The 19894-nt window shown below is 46.5% G+C and overlaps 1 protein-coding gene across 4 annotated transcripts in view; it reads left to right on the top strand.

The window, feature by feature from the left end:
• PMEPA1 (prostate transmembrane protein, androgen induced 1) overlaps positions 1-18623 on the top strand; it is a 48679-nt gene extending 30056 nt beyond the window's left edge. The window contains exons 1-4 of one of the 4 annotated variants that reach the window (XM_027645983.1): positions 6430-6452; positions 6621-6775; positions 13135-13188; positions 13285-13833. In XM_027645983.1, the coding sequence (XP_027501784.1) occupies positions 6437-6452; positions 6621-6775; positions 13135-13188; positions 13285-13833 (774 nt within the window). In that variant the 5' untranslated portion in view covers positions 6430-6436. Of the gene's footprint in view, positions 1-6429; positions 6453-6620; positions 6776-13134; positions 13189-13284 lie in introns of those variants that run through there. The other 3 variants (XM_027645980.1, XM_027645979.1, XM_027645982.1) reach the window with 3 other exon arrangements.
• The last annotated feature ends 1271 nt before the right edge of the window (positions 18624-19894 follow it).

The following is a 19894-nucleotide window of genomic DNA, read 5'->3' as shown; positions in this document are numbered from 1 at the left end:
CCGGGACATGCAGTGTGACATTACAGTGTCCCCATATTTAGGTGACAGGCAGCAATTCATTTACGGATTTCAGGAGCTTCAGGACAGGTCATGACCTGACTGTCTGCAGTCCCTGGGGGCTGTGCCAGAGTCTGGTGCTGCTCACCAGGTGCTGTTGCTGGATGGTCCCCACTAAGATGCCCCACTCTGTGTCACTGCAGGCTCTCGGCTGGAATCTGTTGACTCACAGTGCTGAGTCACCTGGTGAACCAGGCTCTGTAAATAACCACGGGCACCAAGGAGCAGAAAGTGCTGCTTCACAGTTGGAGCAGAGGCTCTGGGGGCAGGCAGAGAGATGCTTTTCTTTCTCTAAGCCTCCCTGAGCTCTGTGCATGGTGCTGACAGGTATCCTGCTGACAGCCCACACGCCCAAGGGCAGGTTGCTGGCAGAGGACTTGGGTGCCCTGTGCTGTGGGTTCCCTGGTCACACCTATAGATTTGTGCCCAGTAATTGTGTCCTGTTGCCGGTGATCTCTTTGTCTCTGTGCCTGCACTGAGGGCTGAGCTACTTCTGCAGTCCCAGGAGGGACCAAGCTCCTCAGTGAGGCTGAGTCAGAGCTGGTCTTGTTCCTGGGCTGAGTGACCCAGGGAAAGACTTTGTCCCTCTGCAGCAGCTGGGCTGGGAGCCTGGGTTTAGCACTTGGCAGCTGATCTCAGTGCCTGGGGTCAGGGTGAGCACTCCTCTGCCTTTCCATGGTGCATCTCCCATGCCAGGCTTTGCTCCAGCTGCTTGCCCTCTTTGGCTTCCCAGGAACCTGAATGACACCATTCCCCACCATGTATCCGTGCATTGACTCCATCCATAGGCTATGGCCTTGTCATCCAGGAGGGAGGGAGGCTGTGATGTGCCACCACTGTGGGCAAAGCCTTGCTCTGAAACCCTGGCTGGGCTGCAGGGCAGGATGGGGCCAGGGAGCTCATGTGACCTGCGGTGAGAAGTCATCCATAGCCTGTGTCTTCTGGAGACTAAAGAGGTGCTGCTCAGGTTTGTACCAGACTTGATTACATCTCTTTGTCCTTCAACAGGGAAGTTAGAAAAGCCTCAATCTGTTTGTGCCTGTTTTATTGAGGCTTGTCAGGCAGCAGCAGGAGGGATCTCTGTACAACACTGCCCCATTGAGCTGTGGCGTAAAAGTTGTTGGAAATGTGTTGGAGAAAGTGAAGATCAGAGGTGGAGGAAGGCTCAGTACATTCAGCTTTCCTTGGCTCCTTACATTAGGCACTTGCAGGATTTTTCTCTGGGTACATAAGTGACATTTAATTAAAAATAATCCTTATGTACAGTGGCAGTGATGGCACACAGTGATTCAGGGGGAAATGCCGTTTCCACAGTTCTCTGAAACTTCTAAAATGGCAAAATCCGTGTTGTTCTCAGTACCTTTTTAGTCTCCCTGACTCTTACTCACTTCCTTTTGGATTTTTCTGCTGCTCAGTTTCGTATCAGTTTCTAGATTAGGGGAAAGCTTTCATTTCAAACCCACATTCTGCCTTTGCTGCGACCTGTGCTATTGCAGGTGCTGGGGCACTGTTGGAAGTTGCCCTGTGGTGGAGGGTCTGTTCCCAGCGCTCCCAAGGCCCAGAGGAGGCTTTGCCATACTCTTACCAGCTCTCCTCTCCATCAGGCACACAGAATGATCTCAAAACACAGGTTTAGATGTAATGTATTTTCCCAAAGAATGCTGAGGAAACAAGTGATAGTGGGGCTCTGATGCTGAGGGACTGTCCTGGGAACATGCAGAAGCTGAGATGCATATTCCATCCATCCTGGGTAAAAATTAATTGTTGGCTCATTAACTTTGAACAGCGAGGCTTGTTTGGGAGGTATCTCACCCTGCCTGGATTGCCTCACACAGGCTGATGTCCACCAGGAGATGAAATCAGCAGCAGGAGTTGTTTCTCCACACCCTTAAGAGCATGTTTTGGATAGTCTGTGTGAACCTGTGATCAGACTTATCATACTTGAACTGTCCCAGCAATGTTTCAAGTCAGAACTAAGGGATTTTTAATGTCAAAAATACCCAGAGGAAGTGAAAGGAGAAGCAAAGTGTTCTGCAGGAGATTCTCTGCTGGCTTTAATTTTGTCACAGCAAAACAGACCTGGGTTTTAGCATGGTGCACCACAGCATTTATGATGACTGGAATTGGGGTTTTTTAAAGTTTTTTTGTTTTTTTTTTCTTAGGAATCATGGCTAGTGCAACTACATTTGTTCGGCTTAGCCGTTATCTCCTCAGTAACTTCACTTCTCATCATTACAGTATATACAGAAATTGTAATTGAATCTTATGGATAGCTGGTTTGACCTGCAGGTGTGTATTATACCTGGCTGACTACAAAGGTCAGCCTGGCTGAGGCCCTGTCTGAAAGCTGTTCTGTCCACTTGTAAGTAATAGCTGCAGAATGAGTGCAGCAAAATACAGGTTTTGGGGTTGTTTTTTCCTCCTTTATACTTGCCGGTGGTTTAGAGCGTTTGTCTTCCTCAGAGGTAGCCTATGTGGAAGGAAGAGCATTAATAAAGTTTATAGGAAGCATTTTATGAACTGTAGTGTAGCTGTAAAAGGTAAGGCAATGCATTTAAAGTGTGTCCCAGCCTCACCTCCCCTGCGGCCCTCGTGAGCCGCAAGGGTGTGCAGAGGCTCGGCGCTCCCAGAGTCACCGTTGACTCAAATCACCCTCCTTGTAAAAATATTAATGGATTTTCAACCTCTGGGTGCCAGGTATTTTGTTTATAGGCACTCGAGGAAGCTCAGAGATGCACCTTCCTGCAGCTGCTTCTGTCGAGCGGTGAGCGTGGTCCTCAGTGGGACGAGTGGGGTCGCGCCAGTGAGGTGCCCCCCACGTCGGCTCTACTCGCATAAATTCCGAGCACTTTAGGGCATTGTGGTCTTGGTGGCCAGGGGGTGGGCAGCAAGGACATGAGCTGCCTCCTAGATACACCTCCGAGCAGGAGAGCAGGCTTTGGGAAGCAGCGGAGTCTCCGATCGCTCGTTAATGTGTCCCTCGCTCAGGGCCACGCGTGGTTTGCGGTGGCAAGCGAGCAGTGAACGTGAAGAATGGGACGTGACAGGAGGTTTGACTCGATCACGAACACCCGGCTTGGGGATGGTGAGAATCTGGGGGGAAAATTGCTTTAGTTGCAAAACGGTTGCACGCACAGTGACCGGCTCCCGGAGCTGCCGCGTCTAGACAGGAAATACGGAAAAGCAGGTTGTGTCACTTAAATGTGATGTCTGAACCTGTTAGTTTGAAACGTATTCTGGAATAAAAATTATGCAAAATTAAATTAGTGTGACCTTGCTTTGCATTTGGAGGCGGAATATGCCCATCTTGTAAAGCCTAGTGCATTTATAACACTTCCCCTGGGGAAAATTACAGAGAGAAATGGAATGAGGTCTCTTCTAATTGAAAAGTGACAATGATTAGGAAGCCAAATACAAAATGTGTTGAGTATTTTTTTTCTTGTTTTGTTGTGTGTGTGTTTTTAAGAATACCAGTAGAATTATAAATTATGTGCTTTGCAGTTTGGCTTGTTTTTCATTCCCCAAAGGCTTTTTATTAGCATAGCAGCTGAATTGCACTTGTATAATAATGTATTAACTCAAACTTTGGGTTTTTAATGATCTTTCTTCATTAGTTTGACTGAGCTGCTTGGATAAAATCTTACTGAGTATATCCAGCTTTTCAGTGTGTTGGGTTTGTTTTTCCCTTCTGCAAATGAAGCCCATGAAGACAAGTTAAAACAGAGGGAGAGTTGGCAGAAACTTTGGTGCCTCGAGTGGGAATGAGTCTCTTGAAACTTGAAAAGCACAAATTGAGTGTGTGGGCCTTTTTTTGGTTTGGTTTGACTTTTATTTTATTTTTTTCCAAAGGCCAGATTGGGCAACATGAGTGTTCTTGGGATTAAAGCTCATCTCTGCATATGGGATGGGTTTGCTGCTGGGCATGGCGAGGCTGGGCTGCTCCTCACAGCCTGGGCTTGGGATAGAGATGGGGCAGGAGGAACATCCCTACTGGAAAGCAGAGTCTCCTTTGTTCTGGTACTCATCCTGTGCCTTCCTATTGCACCTGTTGGTAAGTGTTTTGTAATACTCCAGTTACAGGAGTCCCAGAGCACTGAAGGCTGAATGGGGGTGGACGAGACACAGGCGTGTTGTCCTAAACCCTGATGGAATTTCCACCCTTTCTTCTGCTGCAGGCTCTGCTGGTTCTATGTCTATATGTGTGTGTGGGGAGCCTGGTTTAGGTCATTTGTAAGTGACACATCTTGTGTATGTTCCCTCCTTGGAAGGAATTAGGGCAGCACTTCCTGATGGCCAAAACTTCACCTGGGTCACCAAAGTGCCAGGACCAATTTAGCAAGGTTTGGTTCATTTAAGGGACCTCTCATCCTAGGAAAGGAACTTTCCTTTACAACTACTTTAGTCTTGTTTTTCTTCAGAAATACCTTTTTTAACAGAAAAGGAAGTTTTCCATCACTGGCTCCATTTATATTTTTTCTTGTGTTTTCTTACCATGGCCAGAGCACATGGTGCATTTGAGGCTGAAGTGACTCATCTTCCTAAAAACTTCTGGGTTTCTTTTTTCTTTTTTTTGTTTAGTTTTTTCTTTTCCATAATGAATTCTGAAAAAAAAAAGGCTCTGCACCCAGGCTGGGTGGCTGCTCTGCAGCATATGAGTTGTGTTTAGAAGAAATGAGCTCTTGTTTGAGCCAGTTTCTCCAGCACAAGGCACCACTGGCAGCTCTTGGGTCCGGTCGCCTGTCATTCCCAAGGGTGAGCTGTGCTGCTTTGGGGCTGGATCAAATGGTTGGGAATCTGGGGTTTTTTTATCCATGCTCTTCCTCTCCCAGTGGCGTGGGGCACCTTGCTGGGGTTGCTGTGAAAGACCCAGAGCTTATCCTTTAAGATGAAAGGCATTTTCAAGGCAAAACTCCTTTTGCAACGTTTGGCTTTTAATCCCTCTCTCCCCACCCCGTGTGCATCCTTCTGGTGTAGAGGAACTGCATTTTAGGGGTGCTCCAAGTCCCTCACTCGAAGTGCCAGATAAGGCTCCTGCTTTCAAGGCATAATTCTGCTTTCTGCAGGCAGTGGGCAGTGGCAGAAATAGCTGCTGTTTAGCAGAAAGAGCTCCAAGGTAACTGGCAGTGCTCACCACCTGGACTGTTTTCTTGACATTTATTTGCTTTTACTGGCACTCAAATGCCACCTGTCAGGAGAAAACTTTCCACAAAAAAAATAAAAAATAGTAAATTTGCCTGACTCAGCAGAAGCCACCCCAGCTGGTGTGAGTGGTGTGATGCTGCTCTTGGAGGTCTGCTGGGCCTTGCCATGTATATACAAACATATACGTGTGTGTCTGTATAGATTAAATGCAGATGGCAGCATCCACGATAGCTTAGGGCACAGCTTTCCTAAACTGGATTTTATAGCTGTCCCTACTGAGAAGCAAACAAAGTGTAAATCCCCAGAACTATTAAATGTTGCTGGTCTGACCCCTCCTTTATGCTGGGCAGTGGAGTTGCTGCTGCCCAGCCCTGGGCACTGTTGGCACGAGGGGATTTGGGGGGAAGTGGCTGAGTGGTTTGAGGATGGCAGGTATTCCCTGGCTGCCAAATGCATGGAAATAACGACCCAGGGAGTGCTACGTTTGCCTCTAGTACTCAATTTTCCTAAGCCTCAGAGAGGTGTGAGGAATTATTTCCTTAGGAAATTTTAGGAGTGGCTTCTTACTGCCTCCTGCCAAGTGTCTGCAGAGTTAACCGGATAGTCTGTTGTTTGCTTGTTCTTGTTTGTTTGGAGGGGTTTTGGCAGCTTTCCTTTATGCCAGTTCAAGCCACTCAAGCTGCCACTGTCAGGTGGCCGAGCCCCAAGCCCAGGGATGTCTGGAGCTCCGGGATGTGGCCCCCATGGGCAGACACATCACACCCATCTGGTGTCTCACCGAAAAGCAGGAGGTCTCCCTGCCTGCTTCCTGTGGCGGATGGGCAGCGTTGGAGAGGGGGGGCTACCAGTGCCTGCTGTGCTGTGCCATCCCCTGGGCTCCCACTGTGATGCCCCTGACAGAGGGGACGTGTGGCTGGTGCAGGAATGTGCCGAGGAGGACTCCAGTCCGGTTCTCCCTGGAGGAAGGAGTGGTGGTGATGGAAAGAGAATTGCAGAAATTTAGCTTGCATTCAGCTAAATGGTTTCATTAGGATGAATTATGCTGGTTCATGACTATGTGGCCCCGAGTGAGGCACTGGGATGCTCCTGGTTTTGTACCTGGCAGTGGGGATATCTAGCACACTGCAGCCAGGAGGGCTTTGGGAAGTCTGGTCTGTGTTGTAGCCTGGAAACACTGCTTTGTAGATCTTAAAGATACCTTCCAGAGATCCTTCTGTGACAGTGAAAAAGTGAATTAATGAGGTTTTTATTAAGTAAGTAGCTGTGCTCAAAGCACACAGAGCCCACGTAGGCACGTGTGAGAGCTTTAAGGGGAAGGATGAGCAGAGTCATCGCATCTCGGCCACATCAGTTATTCTTGTGCTCAGTGAATTGTTGCTTTTCCTGATGGCTCAAAGTCTGTCTGTCTCTCTCTCTTGCAGCGGAGTTGGAGTTTGTACAGATAATCATAATCGTGGTGGTGATGATGGTGATGGTGGTGGTGATCACGTGTCTGCTGAACCACTACAAACTCTCTGCGCGATCCTTCATCAGCCGGCACAGCCAGGGCAGGCGGCGAGACGAGAACCTCTCATCAGTAAGTCACACCCTGCTCTTCCAGCCACCAATGCCGGATCATGTTTGGCCTTGGCATTGTGTGTCTCTCAGTTATTGGGGGTGGGGGAGCTTTTCAGGGGTGCCTCTGGCTCTTTAGGGTTCTGTATGTGCTAAGTTATGGACAGCCATAGCATCTGCTTTTGCCCTGGGCTTTGCCATTCGGATTTTACATCAGTAAAGTAACTGCACAAGGCTGTTCTCGGCATGTCCTGTTCCTGAAACCACCACGTACCCTCAGCTGGTTGGGGTTCATATACCTTGTTTCAGCAGCCCCAGGCTATTGACTTCTTTGACTCCAGTCTGTCTCAAATGACTATATAAAAATTTATTGCCTACCTTGCAGAGAATAGGAAATCCTGACAGACTTGCTCCAGTTTTCACCGCTGCTGGTGGTAGAAGGGCCAGAAAACACTTGTCAGCCAGACAAGCAGAAATGTCTCCAAGGGGGTGCATGAGAGGTTTTCTGTAACCCAGACTCCCTGCCTTATAAAAGCCTGAGGAGAAACGTGTTAATTGTACCTCTGACAGGGATTAGAGGGGAAACCTCTCCAGCCTCGAGGCAGATATTGGTTCATGCAGTTTTCTCAAATGCAGTGGCTCAGAGAGACTTAGAAGGATGTACGAAGAAAAGACATCACATTTTCTTGGAGGACAGTGTTTAATTCACAGCTGCCTCCCTGGCTCTGTCTTCAGCACAGGGGTATCTTGTACTGAGACTTATTTTATTTTTTAACCTTCACCCTGAAGGATCTTAGAGCTCTTTAAACAATAGGGCTCTCTGAAGGTCACTGCTCCATGCCCCCTCCTTTGCAGGGTCCCAGGGCAGGCTGCTGTGGGACAGTGCTCTCTTGAATCAAATCTGTACTCGCTGCAGGAAAAACGATCAAATACTGGGATTGCCTGCTTTTTTGTTTTCTTCTATTTTTCCACTTTCTTTTTTTTTTTCTTGAGGGAGATACCTAACATCTTTTACTGAACCAACCTTCAGCACAGTGCAGTTGAAGGCTGCCCAGGGCTGTCCCTCATAGCTGCTCGTTTTGTCACACACCACACGCGGCAGACGAAGGTCCCTTATCAGTTGCTTTGTGCCGACTGAGGAAGATTCCCCTTGGGAAGGAGAGCTTTGCAAACCCCAAGCTCAGTTAACCCACCCTTCATCCCGTGGGCTGTGGAGCACATCTGCAGAGTGCACGGCCCTGAGCCCAGCTCGAGGATGTCTGTCCTGCTCCAGCGGGATCAAAGTGCTGGGAATGCTCGATCCCACCTGATCCCGCATTAAACCAGCTGGTGGGAGGGTGGAGATCGCTCAGACACCTCCCTGCTTTGGGGATCAGGGCTAAACTCCCTGCAGGCATCCTGGCTTCTCCGGGGGTCACTGAAATCTTATGTTCCTCTTACCATCCTGTGCACATCCAGCAGTGGCAAAGTGTGGGCACCTGAGCACGTGAGTTATTAAAAATAGCAGAAACATTGTTTTCCCGTTTTCAGATATTTTTTTTTTTACTGTTTTATCGTGCCCAGAATGTTTTACTTGAACAATGCCAAGTGTTTCATTTTATGTTTTCAAGGCAAAATTCACATCAAGCCCTCTTTATTTTAATATGCTAATTTCTGTTTTTTAAGTGGCCTGTTTTTATTTTCTTTAAAAAGATGAAAGAAGGCTAGCATGGAAAGAGAAGAGAAAATCACATGGAGATTGACCAAAAATTTCAGGTTGAATGAAAAACGAACTGTTTAAAAAAAATAATTCTTTTTGCCTTTTATTCTTTTTTTTTCTTTCTAATTTTTTGAATTTTACCAGGCCAACATTTTCAGCCATTTTTTGGCCCAACTCTGTTATTTACTCAGCTTTCAGACACATCAGTGATTTAATGGCTTTTTGGCAGAGTTTTACCTCTGTGCCTCTGCTTGACCTCAGTGAGGATGTGGAGTCTTCAAAACCTTTTTTTAGATTTAAGGAGAGAAATAGGAATGGGGAATTTTGGTGGGGTTTTTCCCCTCTTTAGGACTATTCCCCATCTCCCTGCCCTGTCCATGCTGTGTGTGCAGTGTTGGAGTGGCAGCAGAGGTTCCCTGTGGCCCAAGCACCTTCCTGATGGGATGGAGAAGCACCTCATGTGCTAACGAGTGGCAATCTCATTACAGTGGGATCCAGCATAATAAAGATCTTAACGGCAGCACCTTTCAGGCTCAGCACAGTGTGCCTTTTAGCAGAAAACAGCTCCAGTCTGAAGGAGGGCTGGGTGTTGGCAGGCAGAGGCCACTCAGGGCTGGATACTGGTTTATGTAATCCATTAAACTTGCACTGAACTGGTGTTGGGCTTTTTAAATCCCAAACTTCATTTTGGTGTCGTGACCGCAGACGGGCACTGGAGCTGCATTCACGCTTTTCATCTTCTGAAATATTAAAGCAGTTCATCCCATGGTCAGGAGGATGCTCGGTCTGTTGGAGTTGTCCTTTTTTGTTGCTGTAGCTCAAAAATTACAGCTGAAGGAGAAATTAATTTCCCTAAAGGTTTTTTTTTTTTTTGTTAATGCGGTTCTCACTGGCAAGCAGTTCTTGTATTACCTCATGTGTTTCTCCATCACTGTTCTTGCTGTACTCAAACTCTGTCTCCTTATAACAAGTAACTTTTCCAGAACTAAGAATATTTAAGAAATGCTACTGAAAACTTTTTTTTGCAGTCGGAATGACACTGTCCCTGCACCTTTGGAACAGTGGTATCCCACTCCCCTAGGAAAAAGTGGTTTAACTGCAGTTTCCAAGCATATCTTTGTCCCCCAAAATGGAAAATATGAGTCCCTCTGAAGGCTCAGCAGCTTAATTTGCACCATGTAGCTTTACAGAGAAAATTCTCTGACATTACTAAAACAAGCAGTTCTATAAAAGTGGAAAATTGATTTCTCTAAAAAGAAATTAAAAAGTAATTTTAGGTTCTGCAGCAAGTCCTGGAATACTTGCGGAGGCTTTTACAGCTCTATTGCTTACCAGACAGCAGAATCTCAGCTTTCATTTCAGAAAACCATGGCTTTCTAGACTGTTCATTGTTGAGATGGATTCAAGTCCTAAATATTCTGAAAATCAGAGGTGAGTGAGGAGAGCCCCGAGGATGAGGGGTGACCCTCCCCCTGGGGCAGCACAGTTTTGCTTGGTTTGGTGGGGCTGTGGAGCCATCCCAGGGCCAAAGTGAAGGCTAAAAGCATGTATGTGTTCTGTCCCTGAGGCTTTCCCCTCCTCTGATTACTGATTTCCAGCAATTTTAATCCCGCTGTGGAGTTTTTAGGAGAGCTGAGCCATTCCCCAGGTGGGCTCATGGCAGTGTGTTGATGGCAGGGAGTGAGCGTGTCCGGGTCAGGCTCTGGAGTCCCAGCAGAGGTGGTTGGTAACAGCTGCAGAGATCCAGCTCCTATAGAAAACAGATCTCCTGTCTGCTCCTTGTGTCTCTGAGGATCCCATTTTAGTGCTGTTTGTACTGGTTTGCTGCTCTTGCATCCATGTGTTGCCCAGAGCATCATTCCTGGACCTCATCTGTACAAACAGATGAGTTGGTGTGTGAGCCAGAGCTTTGTTTCCAAACACGTGGATGGGATATTACAGCAGACTCTGGGTGCTTGGGGGTAGGGGATGTTGTGTACATGCCCTCCCCATTGCCTGCCAGGTGGGATGTCCCAGCTGAGCACAGCAATGCTCCCCACGCCGGGATGCAGCCACCCTCATGGGCACTGGCTGACATCACTCCCAGGAAAGGGGGAAGCAGATGGGATATTGCCATGGCACTGCCCACTGCCAAGTTAAATATAAAACATCTAGCAGAAGGCAGCGGGGTACTCACTGCTCAGGAAGTCTGCCACGGGGGCATGGCAAAGTAAACACAATTTTCGGAGTGCTTCCCGCTCCTGCCTGCTGCTTTGGCGTCCTTTGGGATGAGGTGAAAATCTGGCACTGCATGTGGTGGCACTGGCAATTCTCCCTGTGCCCTTTGGTGTCAGTGCCATGGCTGAGCAGGGAGTCAGAGGCAAGGATTTGGTCTGTGGTAGATGCAGTTCCCCACGGATCTTTTAGCTGTTGGGGGAGTTTGATTGGAGCCTATCCCTGCAGGCAAGAAATCCATGTAAAGTGGACCAGACTAAACAGTCGATGCCTGTGTAAACAGTTGCATGTTGGAATCTCAAGGTCTGTAGGAAACACGGGGAAGGGCAGTCGCTCAGCCAGCACATTCCACAGCTGTGGCCAGGGAAGGTGCCGGTACTGGGTATTGTGGAACTTTACCTCTGCTCCGAGGAGGTGCTCCTGAAAAATACCAAGAAGGGGGAAGATTCCAGGCCATCTCATTTCCATATAAATCACTGTTTTCCTTGCACTGGCACCAGGACTACCTTGAGGTTTATGTGCAGAGCTGAGCTTGAAAAACAGGAACCTGATAGATTCTGTCCATATCTGATACCATGTGCAATACCATAGGAGAAAATATATTCCAGAGTTGGGGAAGATAAGAAAAAGGGAGGGCAGGGGGATAAAACGAGTGGTTTCTCTGCAGATTTTAGCACAGTGCTGGTGCCGTGTTTTGGGCTGTCAGTGCGTGTTGCAGGGGGGTGTTGAGGCTCCTGTCACAGCACTGGGGTCTGGCACTGCCCACGGGGACACCCTGGCTCTGTCAGGAGGGGGATTGGAGATGCTGCCATGGCTGCAAGGGAATACAGCAACCTGTTCCCTTGTGTGTTGCATCCTGGGATGAGGCCAGATGTGCTTCACAGCTGGATGAGGTCAAGGGAGGATCAGAAAGGCAAAATCCCTTCTGACTTTATCGAGGAAGGTGCCTGTGGTGTTGTGGTACAACTACAGCTTTTCACAGGGTGTCAGGGGGGCATGGGCTGCCTGGATCCCCCACCATTAGAGAAATATGTGTTCTCATAGCAGGAAGGTGTGTGGTTTGCTCACCAGGAGGGCCCTGCTGCATAGGCTTTGAGTGGGACACTTAAAGGGATAAAGGGGGTTTCTTTTTTCCCTTGGCATTTTTTTTCCACTGTTGATAAATACTTCTGCCTGTGCCTGACTTGCTAGTGCCAGAACTGGAGATTCACCTGCAAGGAACTGAGAAGTGTCAGCTATTCTAGGTTATAATTACAAGCCTTCTGGCTGTTTTCCTTCAGCCCTGCCTGCCAGAGGGATGTTGCTATATGTGAATATTAGCAATATTTAAATATTTTGGTCCCTAAGGCAAAAGTGTCTGGGGTGAACTGTGTATACTCAGAGTATCACCAGCAGATGGGAAGAACCTTTGTTTGTTTGTTTTGATCATGAATTGTAAACTAATCTCAGGGTTTGGGGGAAACTGTGGCTTTATCATGCCTGGGGTTGTTGGCGCCGGGGTTTGGGTTGCAGGATCAGGGTGATGTTTGCAGTGTAAGGAAACCTCTACACCTCAATCCCTCAGTCTGTTTTAAGCCAAGGACCACTTATCATTTTGTGGAAAAAATACTCTGGAACCATCCGCTTGCTACAGATTTCTATTTTTTAAGCCAAATCAAAATTAGGCTTAACATTTGGGTCTTTGCTTATTATCTTTATTTTCCTATGATTTCCTTGATTGTGTGCATCAGAATGTGGGTGTGAGGGGGTTTTTTTTGGTTTGTTTTTTTTTTCAATCTTGTCATTATTTCATGGAGCATTTTCTGATGTCTTGTGAATCACCCACGGCTCATGGATCACAAATTGAAAAATACTCCTCTGGCATGTTTGAACCAGGGAAAGAACCATGCTGGGTGTGTGGGGGCGGGAGGGGGGAAGTCTGCAAACGGGAGAGAGGGTTGTTTGCTGGTGTCCTTCTCATCATTCATTCTGCAAATGATCTATTAAATAGAAATGGAGGTGAAAATGGAGGGAAATTTTGATCAGAAGGGGTGTTTTCAGTGGTAATACCTTGCATGTACCTCTGTGATACCCAGCATATATTATCACAGTGAATTCATAAAATCATAGAATCAGCCGGGTTGGAAAAGACCTCTGAGATCATCAAACCCAACCCCCTTGATCCACTACCACCGTGGTTACCAGACCATGGCACTAAGTGCCACATCCAGTCTCATCTTAAAAACCTCCAGGGATGGAGAATCTACCACTTCCCTGGGCAGCCCATTCTGATGTCTGATTACCCTCTCTGTATCCTCTGGTCATGTGCTGTGTGTTGCTGCAGCAGAGCAGGAACTTGTTGGCGGCAGCAGCAGCAGCACCTTACCTGGGCCCTGGGATGAGACCTGGCACGAACTGTTTGCAGAGGGAGCTTTAACCCACCCTGGCAGTCACACTCACTGTGCCCTCTCTTCTCCTTTCCAATGCAGGAGGGAAGCCTGTGGCCTTCGGAAAGCACCGTGTCGGGGAACGGAATAACAGAGGTGAGGGCGATGCGGGCGCCGCTGCCCCTCCTTCCGTCCCGCGCTGCAGCGTCTCACACTCCTCGCCCTCTCTCTCTCTCTCTTTCTCCCTTCCAGCAGCAAATCTACACCCCGAGGCCCAGCGACCGCCTGGCAGTGCCATCCTTCCTGCAGAGGGACCGCTTCAACCGGTTCCAGCCCACCTACCCCTACATGCAGCACGAGATCGACCTGCCGCCCACCATCTCGCTGTCGGACGGCGAGGAGCCCCCCCCGTACCAGGGACCCTGCACGCTGCAGCTGCGCGACCCCGAGCAGCAAATGGAGCTCAACAGAGAGTCGGTGCGGGCCCCCCCCAACAGAACCATCTTCGACAGTGACTTGATAGATAACTCGGTGTACGGGGGGCCGTGCCCCCCCAGCAGTAACTCTGGCATCAGCGCGACCTGCTATGGGAGCAATGGCAGGATGGAGGGACCACCCCCGACCTACAGCGAGGTCATCGGGCACTACCCGGGGTCCACGTTTTACCAGCACCAGCAGAACAACAACGGGATGCCCCCCATCTTGGAGGGCAGCAGACTCCATCACTCACAGATCAATGGCCTTGAGAGCACAACGGCGTGGAACAAAGAGAAAGAGAAACAAAAAGGGCACCCCTTTTAAAAAAAAAAAGAAGAAAAAAAAAAAGGCAAAAAAAAAAGGCAAGAAAGTAAATGAAACACTCTGCACTTCTCATTAAAAGAAAAAGGAGAGAGAGAGTTGAGGAAGATGAGCAAAGAAAAAAAAAAAAGCCCTTCCCCATCTCTCCGTGTATAAATATTTACTTGTTATGTCTGGTCTGAATGCACAAGCCTACCAAGCTTGCAAAAACATTTCTTTATTGAGCTGTGTCTAGACGTTTAAAAAGGAAAAAAAAAATCAACTGTAGTCTTTTTTTTTTTTTTGTTTCTAGTTGGGCTGTGTGTGAATGCTTTTTTTTTGTTTGATATTTCACTTATCTTTAAAAACAAAATATTTGCACAAAAACCATTTTGTTTAAAGATCTGCAATATAAATATATAAATATATATTAAAAATAAGAGAAAGTGTATGTGTAAGGAGCAGGAGTATTTTTGTATTAGAAGAGGCCTATTCAAAAAAAAAAAAAAGTTGTTTTCTGAACTAGAAGAAAAATGGCAATTTTTTGAGTGCCAACTCAAAAAGCGTGTATTACATTGTAAAAAAACAAAAAACAAAAAAAAAATCAAAAGCAGGGGTTTAGAGTTATTTATATAAATGTTGAAATTTTGCACTATTTTTTAATATAAATATGTCAGTGCTTGTGTTGGTCAAAGCCTCTATCATGTCTACCATGAACCTGTTAAGGGATCTATGTCGAAGTGAAGAACAAAGTAGCTGGAAGGGGAGGAGGATCGCTGGAGTGGAGCTGCCAGCCCTGGGAGGAGCAGTGAGCGAGATGCAGCTTATGGAAATCCTGAATTTCCAGAGTCCCTGCGCGTGGCCGCCGACAGCCACGGCTTTATACATTCCCTGCAAAGCAAGAGGAGTTGGTGTGTGTCTGTATGTCATCCAGTAGGATTATTGGAGTAACAAGGTAAAATGAAAACTCCCTGCTTCCCAGAGTCAGGAATGACTGAAGCAGGCCAAAATTACTTGATTTTTTTCTTTTTTTTTTCTTTTTTTTTTTTTTAATATTTTTTTTACAACCTCTAACTTTTTGGAGGGGGGAGGGTGGTTGGGATGAGAATAAACTTCTGTGTCTGAAGGAACAAAGTGTTTTTTGGTTTATTTCTTTCAATGTTCAACTGAAGGGCCCTGTTGGAGCCCGAGTGGTGGTTGTGGAAGTTGGTGTGAGTCACTGGTAACGCACCCACCGGCTGCCTTTCAGCTGGATTTAAATGTCTCCTTGAAAGGACGAGCTGAAAAATGTGGTGGTGGTGAACATAATTTTCATTTTGTATCAGCCTCCCAAACCTCTGTTTGGGATAAGCAGGCGCAGCCGTGTCTCACAGCTCTGCCGTCCCTGGTCATCCTGATTTATTTTTTTTTTACATTATCATCCCATTATTATCCCAGCTAAAGAGGCACCGGGTACAGTAGATGGAAATGAATCTGCTCCTGTGATGATGTATTAATTAAAGGCTACAGAAATATGCTTAAGGCTTTAGAAGCAACCCCCCCTTCCCTCCTCTGAAATGTCCCTCACCCCTCGGTCCCACCTGCCCTCCCGCCGCCGGGTGTTGTGCGTCGTTTAATTTATCTTGGTTTTGGAAGCATTTTTTTTTTTGTCTTATGATGCTCTTGTTTACATTTTATATCATGTAGGTGTCTGGTAGGTGTGTTGCCCTCGCGGTGAATTCGTACGTGACGGAGCGAGCGAGTGGGAAACCTGAGAGAGTGAGGGAGAGGAGGCAAAAAGGGAAAAATCCCGCTGTGGGTCCCGTCTCTCCGAGCGCGAGGAAGGGTCGGTAGGGAAACCACAGAGAGCGAAGGTTTTACAAGGGGGTGTGATTTGATTTTTTTCTGCAGGATGCTATCTAGTAGAGTGACATAAATGAAAGATATAAAGGCAATAACTATTGTTTTTAAGCAACTTTTCTATTACTTGAAAACGAAAACGAACCTAACCATGAGAACGGTTTTGAAGTTCTGACCATTTGAACAATATTTATATATATTTTAAAGAAGATGATGAATAGCTGAACTTGAAGTTTGATCATTTTATTTTTGCTTTTTTTTTATTTCTGCCTAGAAATAGTCCTGTACCTTCTCAATATTTCGAACTGCTTTTCCACAGCTCTTGAAATCTTCATAGCTTTACAGTCATGTAACCTAAATTTTGATGACCTAAAAAGAAAAAAAAAGCCACAAAAAAAAAAAAAAGGAATGCAAAGGAAATAAATCTAGTTTGTCATGAAAGGTACAAAACTGATGAATTTGTACGAGTTTTTAAAATGTATCTTTCCTTTATGTAACATGTCTATTTAGTGCCTTATTAAAGAAACAGTAACCCTCCCTGTTTAGAGAGGGGAAAGCAAAATCATCCTTAGTGTCACAAGTAACCAGCGTCTGGTCTCTTGCTCCTTTGGACCTTGCATTCACTTTTCCAGTCCCTTTTTTTCCCGGAGCAGCTCCCTGTGCCTGGCCACGCCGGCTGCTCCCTCGGCCGCTGCTCTGCTCCGACTGTTCTTAGGGAACTTGAACACGTTTATGCACATTATCCTACCCGGGGAGGTAGGAATCTGTGGTGGATATTGTAAATGAGATACCAACCAAAAGAGAAACCGAAATATAATATCTACTGCCCTCTTGAGCCAAAATGCGTGAATAGTGTTGTTGGGGTTGGGTGTTTGTGTTTTGTTTTTGTTTTGGGTTTTTTTTTTTTTGGGGGGTGGTGTGGTTGTTCAGTGATCTGAACTAGTTTGTTTGCTATAAAAAAAAATACGGTTACCTCAGCAGATTTTGGGTGGAATATGCATCACACGTTTAAAACTGAGCAGTGAGTAAGGAGGTGGCGTGGGGACCAGAGGTTGTTAGGTAACAGGATTGTCTTGTCACAGGGTGTCACCTGGACACCAAACCCCGTGGAAAAGTCAGGGAAATGGGCAGGGGCTGGACAGGCACGGAGGAGTAGTGGAAGAGGGTCTGAAGATGCAGTGCAATTGAACCCAGCTTTCATGCTTGGAAGTCCTCAAAATTTCAACCAATTCTCTTTTTTTATTTCTCTCTCCCCAATCCACTCCCAGTGTGAGCTTTTACTTCTCAAGCGTCACTCCGAGCTCTGCAGTTGAGTGATCAGTTTGTTGAGTTCCTGGGTCCAGTTTCATTTACCTCTTTCTCTAGTTTGGGGAACTTAATGAGGGTGAAACGGGGTGGCTCATCAACACCAAATTTGTGTTGCAAACGATGCCTTTCAGCCCATCCATGCACAAAACCCAAGCTGCCACCTTTCCCCAGGCCAGTGCAGCCCTGGTGAGGGGGAGCCCCAGGTCCCAGGCAGCGGGTGAAGCTCCTTGATGGAGCCAAGTTGTCACCTTTTGTCTTTCTTCTGTCCATCCCTCTCTTTGCATTCCCAAGAACTGTGTATTTCAAGTGCAGATAACCAGGTCTTGGGCTCAGATCAACTCCAAGTTCTGAGTGGGTGTTGAGAAATAATGGTCTGTTCTTTTTTTTATTATTATTATTGTTATTGTTATTATTATTATTACTATTTAATGTTACTTTTTGCCTCGGGGTCCATTTCTTCCCAATTCCCACGTCCCATATTGCCGCCAAGGCAGGGAATTTGCTTTGCACACCCTTGCTGATTGTCCCATTCCCTCTGGCCTTGGTGCAGCTCAGCAGAGAGCGGTGCTAGAGCTGGGCTGTGGCCCTGCTCCACAGGTGTCTTCAGCTTCCAGCAGAGAGATTCAGGCCCCTTAGGAGTGATTCATTTTTAAGTAAATACAGAAAAAAAACAAGGCACTGCTAATGCTTAGCAACCTCGTGTCCTACCCTGCCTTTTTGTTTGGAGTTTTAAGTCACGTTAGCTTTAAAAGGGGTTGTTCATCTTGCAGAGTTTCTTAGCTTACAGTACGGCAAACAGCATCCTTAAAGTGCCCCCAAATCTTAATGGCCTGGAATGGGAACGTGGCTTTGTCAATCTGGATGGGGAGGAAGGATGGGTTTCATTTGGGGCTGACACTGGTAAAACACGTGTTCCCTTCACAACCCTTGATTTCACCAGTTTGAGGATTCAGCTTTACTAATCCAGTGTGTTGTTTCCTTAAGTGTTACAAAATTCATTCTGTCTTAAGTGGGGGTCTAAGGATATCCCATTGCTTTCTGGAGAATCACCCTTTTGTGTGTGTATTGAACTATGAAATTGCACTAACTGCTATATTAAAAAATAAATAAAGAAAAGCCCAACGTTTTTACTAAGGATCGGGAAAAGACTGAATCAGACGTGTAGCATTAACAGTGCTAGGCCAGAACAGGATGAATTTTTAATCTCTTCTGTCTCTGTACCACTCAGAGATTTTCTGTGTACAACACAAAGTTACAAAAAAAAAAAACAAAAAGAAGTTTTCCAGAAACCATGCTTCAAATTTTTGCTGTACTATAGAAGCTCATGAAGGACAACATTAAAGTCCTAATTTGCCTGCCTTATAGACACATTTCATTGTATTAATATTTTCTTAAACTTCCAGTTGCATTGCGTTGGCTTTGGAGTTTGTTATAGGCAGTCCTGTATCCTGAGTTCTGTTCAATTTAAACTTATGTAAACTATTGACAGCACATGCAATGCAGTACTTATCTATATTTTGCTGTTTTAGTATGAATATGTACTCTGATGCCAATTTACAAAAATCTGTTGTAAACGCTTCTTGTGTACCAGTAACCAATAGTGGCAATTATATGTCATTCTAAAAGCTGCAATACTTATACAATAAATTTTACAATACTTTGGAAAATTTGCCTTCACCTTTTGCTTTGTTACCCCCCACCCAAAAAAAAAAATAAAAAAAAAATCAAGAGTTTGTCAACACAATGTAATTTCAAAAGCTCTTCCTGTTTTCGGATGTTGGAAAATGAATCTGCTCAGTTTTGGGTATTTGTGTGGGTTTCCCCCTTCCTTGTTCTGAACAACCACCCAGCCTCTGTATTGCCCCCTGTGCTCCCCCTGAAGCTGTAGCTGGTTCCTGGTGTATTTGCATGCTCGGTCCGTGTGTGCCTGTGTGCGTGTACAGCTCTGTTTCCTTTTGAGTAGATCAGGTGGCGCAGCTTTAATTCCCAGAAGAAGCATTCCCGGTTTGCACCAGTGTGTCCAACACTCGCGGTCCTGCCTTTTCAGCCAAGAACGTCACTGATGGTCAGAAGGTCTTAACTTGAATAACGTCAATCAACAAGAACTGCGTAGATTGACTCAAATCCTAAGCACAGATAATTCGTGTGACTCTTTTCCTTTCTGAGACTGTGGTCAAATTGCAGTGATCACATTAAAGTGATTGAAAACTTGACTGTTTGCAGGGCGTTTTCTTTTGTGTGTCTGAAGGATGGATGTCCTATAGATTCACTCAGACCTTGGGTTCCCTCTTGGGATTAAGGAATGTGTATTCATTAATCCCTGGACTTTGAGAGTCACCAGCTCTGCCCAAGCCCTTGGTCTCCCCAGCCCTTCTCTCTGGATGATCATAAATCTGTGTTTTGGGTGGCAGCACTGTTGGAAGTGGCCCCTGGCTTTGACAAGCAGCTCCTCCAGCTGCTTTGGATGGGCAAGTGGTGGACACTTGGCTTTAATGTGGGCATGAGGAGCTCCTCTGGGCTTCAGCAGGAGGCTGCGATGCTCTGCCTGGACAGTTAACTTGCAACACAGCCCCGGGCTGGTGGCCAGTTGGGAAAATACCACTGGTAATGACTGAAAGCAGCTTAATTGCAGCCCAGGGAGGAGAACCCCAAATCCAACCCTCCGGCTCTGATTCCTGAACTGTGCTACTCGCCTCCCACTTGTGGTTTATTTTGTGGGATTCCTGGTGTCCATTGCTGCTGGAGAGATGACCCAGGGTGATGCAGTGCTGGAAAGCAGCTGGCCTTGGCTGGAACACTTTTCCCCATGGTAGGAAGTCAGATGTTTTTAGTCCTGTGCTGATGCCAAGGGGCCCCAGCGTTGGCTCGAGGAGCTCCAAAGCATTTTTCCCATCTCATGTGCAAAAAAACCCCAAAACACTAAATGTCTGAGAGCAGG

This window comes from Corapipo altera, unplaced genomic scaffold (assembly GCF_003945725.1).
Source record: "Corapipo altera isolate COAL_440 unplaced genomic scaffold, ASM394572v1 64, whole genome shotgun sequence".
NCBI lineage: Eukaryota > Metazoa > Chordata > Aves > Passeriformes > Pipridae > Corapipo > Corapipo altera.
The sequence above is the reverse complement of the archived record's forward strand: the minus strand, read 5'-3'. Positions and strand labels throughout refer to the sequence as shown.